Source organism: Poecilia latipinna, unplaced genomic scaffold, assembly GCF_001443285.1.
Source record: "Poecilia latipinna isolate Pla-1442-1.1 unplaced genomic scaffold, P_latipinna-1.0 Scaffold523, whole genome shotgun sequence".
Lineage (NCBI taxonomy): Eukaryota > Metazoa > Chordata > Actinopteri > Cyprinodontiformes > Poeciliidae > Poecilia > Poecilia latipinna.
Genome location: NW_015113139.1, coordinates 255,808 through 266,489, shown reverse-complemented (window position 1 = coordinate 266,489; position 10,682 = coordinate 255,808). Strand labels below are relative to the sequence as shown.

The window sequence follows — 10,682 nt, the reverse complement described above, 5'->3', positions numbered from 1 at the left end:
AAATTCCCCCGAAAAAATTTACCCCCCACCTTTTTTTTTTTTTTTTTTTTTTTTTTTTTTGATTTAAGCGTTTCTTTCAACTAGTGCAAGGGAAAAGAGCTCCATCATTATGAATCTTGGGATAGGAATGGCACGTTTTGGCATTCTTAAAAAATGTTCACACTGCAGTGTCCATGAACTTCCACACATCCAGCACGTCTATAAATGTGACTGCTGAATTACTATTTCTATCTAGATTCATGTATGGACTTAAATGAAATGATTATTATTTTTTTTTTTTACGTTTCCTGTCTAGCAATGTGGCACACATTAATTTGTTGTTTTTGGGAAATTAAAATTTGAGAAATATGTTAAGCTTTCCTAGAAGTTGCTTTGGGTTTAGTGTGTGTGTGTGTGGGGGGGAAAGGTTTAAAGGGAAAGAAGGAGTAGAAGAAGAAAGAGATAAACCAGCATAGAAAGAACACAAGTCACCTGCCTGTACACCTGCAAAAAGAGAAAAAAGCCAAGAGTAGGAAGAAGTGAACACTAATCTAATCCACTACATATGAATATGTTTAGGGTAAAAAAAAACCCCACAAGATTTAAAACCGTAAAACTTATTATCTTGTCTACAGATATCATATAAAATACTAGGAAAACACTTTGAAATTAGTGCTTTGACGTAACAAAAAGTGAAAATGTCCAAGGGGTGAGAATAGTTTTGTCACTTGTATCAAATTAGGTGAAGTTTGCAAATAAAATTCTGCTTTTCGAGAAGAAGGTATTAGGCTAGGTACGACATACGATGGTTTCTCTACACCACAGGCATCATGTTGTCTTTCAAAACAAAAATGCCCAGCAGTTTTACCCAAAGCATGCCTGACGGCTCCAAAAAAAAAAAAACATCTGCCATGTTGAAAATGTCATTTTTAGTAGATGACAATGGAATTCAGCTTTCAAATAAAAGAAAACAAACTTGAGTTTGAATAAAAAAATTAATAAAAAAAAATCCGGTTAGCTACACAAACCCTCTTTGTGTGTCCGTGTACTGAGCTGTCCTGTGATTCACCTTGTGCCTTCGAAATTATTCACAAGGCAGTAACGCTCAGCTATGCATCCATTAAGCACCATCTGCAGTCGGCCAGGTTAAGAATGAACGGGAGGTAGAGAGAGAGGAGCACAACAGCCGACGGAGAGACGGGGGGAAGAGAGAGCAGGGATATGGTTGAGTAACAGGTGACGGCGAGGGAGAATAGATGAGGGCAGCAGATAGAGCGAGCACTAAAAGCATCGGATTGGATGGATGTTGAAAGCAGGACTCGCTGTGCATGTATTTTGCATACCATCTGTGTGAGGAATCAGGGGTTTCGCTCCGTGTGTGTGAGTGCGTGTGTGTGTGTGGGTGTAGCTATAGGAACCAGAGCATCTGCTTGTGTCAGTGCATCGCTGCAGGTTTGAGCCCTTGTTGATTCTCATCCCCAGATGACCTGCTGAAACGGGCTCCCCCCATCCGCCGCCCTCTGCTGCTGCGTTGCCCCAGCAACAGATGAGTCAAGCCGGTTTGTAATTGGGGTCTGCCGTGTTCCCTGCTGCAACAAGAGGTCATGTTAGAAGTCCAGTTTGTAATCACGACGAGCTGCCGAGCACCAACTCCCCAATATATGGACTCCATTAGTCCTGGACTGATAGAATAGACGTTTCAAAGGGACAGTCCAGCCCCGACTACAAGGTACTACATCTTCATAACCTGTGATGTTATCTGGCAGGTTAACTTTTTTTCCTTTTTTTTTTTTTCTTACATTTTCAACTTTATAGCAATCCAGTGCAGGGCATGAACAAATTATGTAAGATCTGTAGCAAATCCAGAATGTTACAACAGCCTGCTGGCCATTGTAGGTAGAGGGGAAAAAAAGGAGGAGTATATTTCTACTCCAAAAAAAGTATAGAAATTTTCTAGAAAAAAAAGAACATTTTGGAGATTTATTGCAAAATTTCTGACTTCTTTTGTTTTTTGTTTTTTTTTGGCAAAAATATATTTCTTTTTCTTTTCTGATCTACAACACCCCATCATAGAATACACCCACAGACCAGTTTGTTATCAAGGATTCATAGAAGGAGGCTCATCTCTCACTCATTTGGTTATAACATATTTTCCCGACTAACATAAGCAAAAAACAGGTATCAGTAAGCATAATATTGAATTTGGAAAGACATTTTGTTAGGTATCATATTTCATCTCTCTGAATCCGTTACAGACGGATATTTTTGAAGAGCAAAATTTCCTCCCATACTTCATTGTTTTTTGGTTTCATCCCAGTCTCCTATGATTTTTTTTGTTTTTAAATATTAGTCTGTCTGTATTCAACTGCTGTCGTTTGGCATAAAATTTATATACAAAGTGACCTTGAGACTATCTAGCAGACAGTCTGTTTTTGAGACTATCCTGTAGCCTGAAGGGACTCGAATGTTTTAAATGTCCCCCCCCTCCCTCATGGTGAAATCCTGCTTTACACCAGTTCTGAAAATTACATCCAGTAAACCTCCTGAACATGACATAAAATAAACACAACACGACTCCAATAGTCTGTCTTCCAAGTTTTATTACTTTGTGAGAGATTCCAGATTCTCATCTGAGAATGAAATAATTCCACGTTTCAAACGACTTCGATGTCCTCTGACAGTGAAAACCGTACGAGGCCGTTTTCAAGTAATCCTTCTCGCTTCTCAGACGTTTCTGAATGGATTATCTACTTGGCTGCTTAATACTATTTCATTTTCATTTTGTCACTGGGAGTCCTATCCCCATACATCACTCACACAGGGATTCAATTAGCGTGGCAGTAATTAAAGGGGGGCAGGGGGGGCTTCTTTCTCATACAAAGCCATTTGTTTGACTCCCTGTCAGAACAAAGAAGAGGTATCCATGTGTTGATCATTGTCACCTATTAATGTATGTAATTATACCAAACAACATATACTGCACATGCTTGCATGGTTTTTAAGTTATGTACTCACTACTTTGAATTAGAAAGCAGTACAATGTCTAACACTGATCAGTGTTTAAATTTAGCATCTGTTCAGTTCAGCCTTCTTAACTTCTAGCTGATAAAAATACGACCGTCGGCTTTAATGAAACTTGTTCTTAAAACGTCCTGTTCATGAAGAACCTCGTATTCACAAAGTTTGGCCGTAACGTAACAACTTCTCTCGACACTACTCACTGAACAAGTGTTTAATGGCGTTTAAAGTTACAAAACTTGAAAAATAAGCAAAAACCGAGTCAATCTGCGAGGGGCAAAAATACTTCTTCACACCTTTCCCTAATTGGTTCTTGCCGTCAAAGAGAAACGCTGAACCAGAGGAACATTTTTCATTGAACTCAGTCAAACGCCCTCAAGCGTATGCAGGGATGCATAGTGATGCACAACAAGCCCTGCGGTGTCCCAACACCAGATAGATGACCAGGAGTCCCGCAGCTGTCCACCCTTCACTTGTTAGCCTCAGCAGCCAATCGCACGTCAGCTCTGTTGTCCCAGCAAATCCACAGCCAGCTTCTTTGAAGTGAAATCTAATTATTACTGCTGCACTTCTCTGTGAACATTTCATGTGTGTCTGTTCTGTCTCTGGGCGTGACGGAGTGTGTTTGTGTGTGCGCGCGCGTGTGTGTGTGTGTGTGTGTGTGTGAGCTTGCACCTATCAAATCTCCCTCTGGTGAACATGACAGAAGTGAAGGGGGAGGAAGAAGAAGCCGCTTTCATCTCCTTACCTCCATTTGCTGCCTAAAACCTCAGCCGTGACACATGATGAATCTTTGCGCGCGAGGCGTTGGGCGCCGCCGCCACCGCCTGTCGGAGTTGGCATTCTGCATTCATCGGGAGCATTTAAAGCAGAAAGTGTTTTTGTGTTCGAAGGGTGGGCTCTCGGCACACTTTATTGAAATCTCTGCAGCGTCATTTTGGGCGCTGACTATTTTAGTTGTAGCATCCTTTTGAAATTGTTACGGAAAACCCCGCGAGCTTTTCCACACCCTCATTTTGTCACGCAGCAGTAACTAACTTTAATGTATTTCGTCGGGATTCTAGGTGGCAGACAAATGTAAGGTAGCACAGAGTTGTGGAAATGGAAGGAAAACGATTAATCTGAAAAGCTTGCGGTTCGTTCAAATGTTTTAACAACGGAAATAACCAAACAATCGGCCAATTGCAGCATCGCCCTTTACAAGTTGTCAACACAAGACTTTAAATGAGACTTCTTTGGACTTTGATGTCACTTTTTCATAAGCGGCTTGTCCTTTCAAGAGAACCCGAGCCCACCAGAGCTTTGGATCTCATACTGTACTCTGTGTCAGTGACTGTAGCTGCGTTTCCATTAACCATACCGTTGCATAAATTGACATTACGAAGATAAATTTGCTCAAGGGAAACACACCGATTCACGTTTTTTCAATAAAAAGCTTTTGCGTTAGGATGAGGTGGTTGGAGGACGATGGCATCATTAAAAGTTGCGTGTCATTCGAACGTGTTGAATCTATACCTCAGAAATGTTCTCTGTTTTCTACATTGGCGGAATATCAACAAAGATTTGCACACATTCGTTAACGGAAACGCAGCCGGTATCCGTCTTCACAGCTCCTTCCCGGACCCGTCCAGAGGCAAAAGTTCCCTTAAACGTCTGCCTCCCGGTGACTGATTATCAGGTGCTGCTGGCCTGTTTACCTCGCCGTGCGTTTTGTTCTCATTTCTCATAAAGCTATCCTCAGCCAGCACCTGCGTCTCATCGACGAAGACAGATAGAGAGCTGGAAAAAGCTCAGCAGCAGGATATGAAATATGCTAATGAACCGGTGTAATAAAAAGCCATCATTACACATGCAGGAGGAAAGAAAATGGAAAACTTTGTAAGAGGGAGGGAGCGGGAGTGGAGGGATTGTGCATTTCCGACCTTGATGTGAGACGAGCATCCTTGCTGAAGGGCAGCATTTTGGCTGGAAGAAACTGAGCTCCCATCAAGATAGTCCAGGCCGTGTTAAGACATCAGTCATAATGAAAACAGAGCCGCTGCTTTATGGGCTACTCGCACAGTGCCTGGGTGGCTTTAATAAGGCGTTTAGGCGATGAGTTTCCACAAAAAAGGCAGCCTACCAAACAAAAAAAGAAAGAAAAAAAACCCCCTCAATATGCATCGCACTGCAGGGAAATATGCAAATACAAAACATTCCTATTTATTAATCTGCGCCTGCAGTGACAAATACAACGTGTTTCATCTCAATAGGTATTTATTTCTTTTTTTTCTTCTGAACAATCTTTATTTGAAAATGCCAGAAACACTAGATGCTGCAATTCGCATTGTGTTTAGATTGTGGCGCAGAGTGATCAGACGGTAGGATCGGCAGATAGAATTTAAATCAAGTAGTTTCTTGGCACTATAGTCCATATATTTTCTGCTGGGTTGATGTTTGGGCTTTTAGAGAATAGAATCGTCCTCCACCAATTTATGTGTGGGATCATTGCTCTACTGGAAAACCCATGTGTGTCCAAATTTCAACTATCTGTACTCAAACTGTGACTTTGTGATAGAAGGAAATTGGCTTCAGGAACAACACAAGAGCAACCAAAGTCATAAACTATTGAAACACAAGTGTAACTGTCCACAGTGAGTTGTACATCGATTTTTACACAAGTAAAAACAAAGTAAAAGCCCCTTTCTTGAAACTGACACCTTTTACAATTGTGGACAATGTTTAAAAGGCGAGTATTTGACTACACCACTTTAAATGTACTGTACCAATTCTGCCTGGAAGACTGCTTGAGAGTTGCACCAGAAGCTTATAGCCAATTGCTATAAAAGAGAAGACGAGTTGCAACTTGCTAAGAGATATTTAATGACATTTTTTACAGGACTGTGATCAAGGTTTTGTGACAGTGACTTTGAAGATTGTATCAGCTTCTGTGTCTGCTCTGGCTGAGTCAAACGCTTAGGTCTCAATCTTATTGAGATTCTTTGTTGCAAGTTGAAACATGTTTGGGAATTATGGCGTCCCAACTTTTTTCTGATCTTCTTTCGGTCCAAGTCGGTCCGCACATCTCAAACGCCAATCGTCTTCGTCTGACTCTTCCGACACCAAGATGGAATCCGGTTCCGCGTTTCTCGCAACTCCATACCTTTTTCGCTGAAATGTGTTGCTCCTGCCGTAGAGAGCAATTTGATTTGGAAAGCAGTTCGCAGCAGATGTGATACAGAGGGAGTGATTTACAAGTGATTTACAAGTGATTTACAAGACTAACAACAATCATCATGTGGTGATAAAACATGTAATCAGGAGTGGAGGTAAGGCCATCCCAGAGGTTGGAGACCTGGAGCCACGATGGCAGCTGCCCGCAAAGCTGCTTACTGTGAGTAGGATTTATAAATAATCAGCTATGTCGAGTTATATTTTATTGAGTTTATTTCCACAAGTTTGATTGAAAAACTGTTTATTCGGTTGTCATATAGCATGGCAATGTCAGCCTATTTTAAACAAACCCGGCTCATTTATGTAATTGCAGTGACTAAAGTGAGGATCCGTAAAGAATCGCAAAGGGTTCACTGGGCCCTTTAAAGCAGACACACGCTGTTAATCACTCTGTTTTAGTACCTGTATAATTTCAGATTAGCCATTTGTTCATCCATCCAGGTCCTTGCGGCTCATTTGTCAGATTTGTATATAAGGGAAAACTAATTCATTGACATAGATTGATGCTTGCGTTTAAAAAGTGCTAATGACATTAAAAGCTGCCCAATTTTAAATATAAAGTTACTGAAACGTTTCTGTTTCTGAAGCTTTATCAAGTGAAGCTTGATAAAAATGTGTTTTTAAAAAAAACAAAGCAATGAAGCTTTAATTTCATGTTAAAATTTTCCTTTTCAAGGCGTTTCCTTCCTAATGTGGATCCTGGCTGATTTTACAGGTAAGATCCAGTCGATGCTCTCACTGTTCTGTTTCTTTTGTGCAGTCATTGCCTTCAAGACTCGATGCATTAATGTAAAACCATGTTGTCACTGGCAGGTACAGAACCAGGCAAATTAGGGTGCTGTCACAATTTGACAACATCTACAAGACAGGAGTGTGCAAATAGAAAATTGTGTTAGCCAGAGAGCCAAATAAACAAGATGATTTACCATTTACCAACTAAAAATTAGCTTTTGCTCAAGCATTGCCTGTAAGGGTAGGACTTTGAATGCTGCCTGTGGTACAGAAGTGGCAAAATATTACCATAGAGCCGGGCAAATCGACACAAAGTATTAGTAATATCAACACCAGGTCACAGTGATTGTGGGATCGATGCTTTAGTTTCAGATTTCCTCTCGATCTTACAATTACAATTTAAAAACTGCAATTGTTCAACTCTGCCTTAAGAAAGATTTTCTTTTAAAATTTGAATTTTTTGCAATGTGTTTATTTAGGAAAAAACACACACAAATTACTCGTGTTATATTGTTTCTGTTTATCTCGTTGATACGTTATTAAAGTATTTTATAGACATCTGTAGACTTTGTTCAAATACTTTCTAAGATTTTAGCAATATAATTTGAAGGAAGAACCAGCAAATACACCTAAATGTCAGAAATTTGATATATCAAGCTTAAATTATAAAAAGTATCAGTATCGGTAAAACTGACCCTGTATATATTTGGTATCGGATAAACACCAAAATCTCATATTTTGCCTATCAATATTACAACATAAGTGCCAATTAAACTTATTATACTACACGTGAAAGACTAAAGCTACAAATGGATTTTTTTTAGCCATCTAGCTAATTTTAAGGCTTGTCCTCCTCTTGTCTACCCAGCCGAATCCCTGGAGAACGTGGCACCAGAGGGAATAGCATCTCAGTCATCCACTGCTCACCTTGGTGTTGCCTCAAGGGCAGTCGATGGAAACAGAGACCCAGAGTACAGTCACGAATCCTGCACTCATACAGTAGGGGGACCGAACCCGTGGTGGAGTCTGTTGTTGCCAGTCGTGTACCGGGTCACGACCGTCAGCATCACCAACAGGAACGTGGCGAGCGAGAGGATAAATAATGCCGAGATCCTCATCGGGAATTCCTTAGAAAACAACGGAAACAACAACCCCAGGTAAACTCGGAGGAGGAAGAGTTTCAACTTTTTTCTCCTGTTATTGTTAAAATCCTGCTTTCAGATGCTGTTTTAATCAGCAGGAGTACAAAGATTTTAAATGTGCACATATCAAAACATCTTAAAGGGGCAGTGTTATGTAGAGTCATTTGTTTTGACCTTTACGTAATCCTATAATGTTATTCCTTCATCAAAAACACCTGGAGTGTTTTTGATAAGATGTTGGAGAAATTCATTAATCTCCCATGGCTACCGTTCAGCTGTGTAAAACACCTGGGTGGACCTAGCTCCGCCTTTGAGGCACAGCTCCTCCTCTGAGCTTTTAGTTAATTAGCAAAGGCCTTGTGAAACTGCATCAGCTGAGGTCATTACACCAGTATTGCTACTTCTCGGTGCAATGCTGGTAAAATGTTGTTAAAGGGTTCATGGAGAAGCCATGTTGTGATGACTTCCTGAAGGCAGAGCTTCAGAGAGAGCCAGAGTTTCTTAAAAAGACAGAGGCCCAATTTCAAATGCATTAAAATATGACGGAAAGTTTCTTTTAACAAGTCGTATTTGCATATAAAACTGCCCCTTTAAAGTTTGTTGCCGTATTATTATAAATTTCAAAAAGGTTCAAGGATATTCATACATCTGCTGTTGCCTCAGATTACAGTGTCGACTCTGTGTTTTTCAACGATCTGGATTAAAAATGTAAACCTGTATGTCTCCTTCTCAGATGTGCTGTCATTTCCTCCATCCCCAGTGGGGGAACCAAAACCTTTAACTGCACAGGAATGACGGGTCGGATGTTGACCGTAAAGATCAGCACCTCATTCGGCATTCTGACAATGTGTGAGCTTGAAGTGTATGGAGGTTAGTGAAAGCTGTTTTATATTTAGAATCCACTGTAAAGAAAAAAAAATCTACAAACATAGGGAACTATTTCACGTGAACATTGGCCCAATGTGAATTTATGGAAGCCATATTTCCCCAGAACTGGCTGCTCCCTCGCCGTCCTTCAGCGCAGTGGTGATGGGACGGAGAGTAGCCGTTGTGCAGAAGAAGCTGTGCTGGTCGGACGCCTTGTTATACTGCAGGGAACATTACTGGGACCTCCTCAGCGTTCGCAGCGAGCAGGAGCAGAGAGGGTTGGAGGAGGTGTTGAGAAACACAACCTTCCTGACAAACGACCCCACCGTTTCTTCCAGACATGTGTGGCTGGGACTGCGCAGGTATCCTCCAGAACGCCGAGCCAGTCTAAGGGCTTCAAGAAGTGTAAAAGTGACATTTTTTTTAGTGTGTGGGTTGTTTTTGCTGTAGGCGTCTGATGGGGAGCTCGTGGTTTTGGATGTCTGGTGCTTCCATGAGCTACATTTACTGGAAAGAGCAACACATCTGGCAGGTCACAAGTCCCTGTGGTGGAGTGGACGCTGACGACTCCTTCTACTGGTCAAATTTTCCGTGTGGAGATCACCTCTATTTCGTCTGCTTGAAAGGTAAACCAACAGAGTCCAAATTTAGAAAGAAGATTTTTATTTATTTATTTATTTAAGATTTCCGGGTGTAAAATGTGAATGAACTGCCATGTGGTGAGAATAGAAGTAGGTTTGAACCATACAAATCTGCAGGATTACCAAAACCAAAGCAAAATAAATTGGTCTCTTAGTTCTGTAAGTCTGGCTATCATCATAACAAAAAGAAAACTATGAAAAAATTTTAACATAAGTTTGTGTATTTACTTATATCACTGCTGAGGCTTTGACTCAGTTGCTCTTAAGCATCCAGGATTTAAAGGAAGACTGGTGGAAGCTTGAATTCTCACATCCTGGCGCACCTCATTGATCAGTTCACTGTCGACTGTCACACACACACACACCTCTTAATTAATCTCACACCAGTAACGGAATATTAATCATTAGCTTCAAGTCATAAATACAGAGCTGAAGTCGTTTTCTTATGACAAGTATTAGCCTTTTCTGCCAAACCTGATTGATTGAAGAGTCACACCAGACTGTAAATCTGATTATTTTATTTTTTCCCCCCCAATCGACCCTTCTGTGTCCACAGAATTTGAGGAAAACGGGAGCCGTGTGGAATTCTACAGTTTCACCAGACAGTAAACGTCCCCGGGAAGACAAACTCTGGTTTCACTCACTTAGCTCGGTAGCATGTGGTCTTTTCAGGACTTATGAAGCTAATAGCGAAAATTCAACCTGGAAGACTCCATCCCCTCCGTTCGTCTATCGGCGTCATGCTCATCTCCGACCTCAGCGCTGGACCTCACCTGGCGTGTCCAATCATCAATCAAGCTCAGCATAAAAGGATCCACACCCAAGTCGTCGGCTGCTTCCCAGCTGCGTTCAACCCACCACCTCCCCTTCTCCACCCACATCCTTCTGCTCTCCAGGATGGCACCCTTTCCAGACCTCCACCACCAGTGTCGGGCCCCGGGGGAGAGCATCCCTAATCGGTTATCGGGATGTTCATCGAGTTCACATCAAATCTCAGCTCAGATCAGCTGCCGGGGCCCGAGCGCCAAAGAACTGTTATTCATTGCTGTCATTAAACCTTTTAATTGTTCCTTTTTCTTCGTCTGAGTCT

The 10,682-nt window shown here is 41.4% G+C and overlaps 1 protein-coding gene across 1 annotated transcript; it reads left to right on the top strand.

Moving 5' to 3' along the window:
- The first annotated feature begins 1,975 nt into the window (after positions 1-1,975).
- Positions 1,976-10,350, top strand: LOC106952538 (uncharacterized). The gene is made up of 7 exons (XM_015040706.1): positions 1,976-6,370; positions 6,887-6,925; positions 7,811-8,099; positions 8,818-8,954; positions 9,076-9,313; positions 9,402-9,577; positions 10,149-10,350. Exons 1-7 carry the CDS (start codon positions 6,343-6,345, stop codon positions 10,199-10,201), a joined length of 960 nt encoding a protein of 319 aa, XP_014896192.1. The 5' UTR covers positions 1,976-6,342; the 3' UTR covers positions 10,202-10,350.
- The last annotated feature ends 332 nt before the right edge of the window (positions 10,351-10,682 follow it).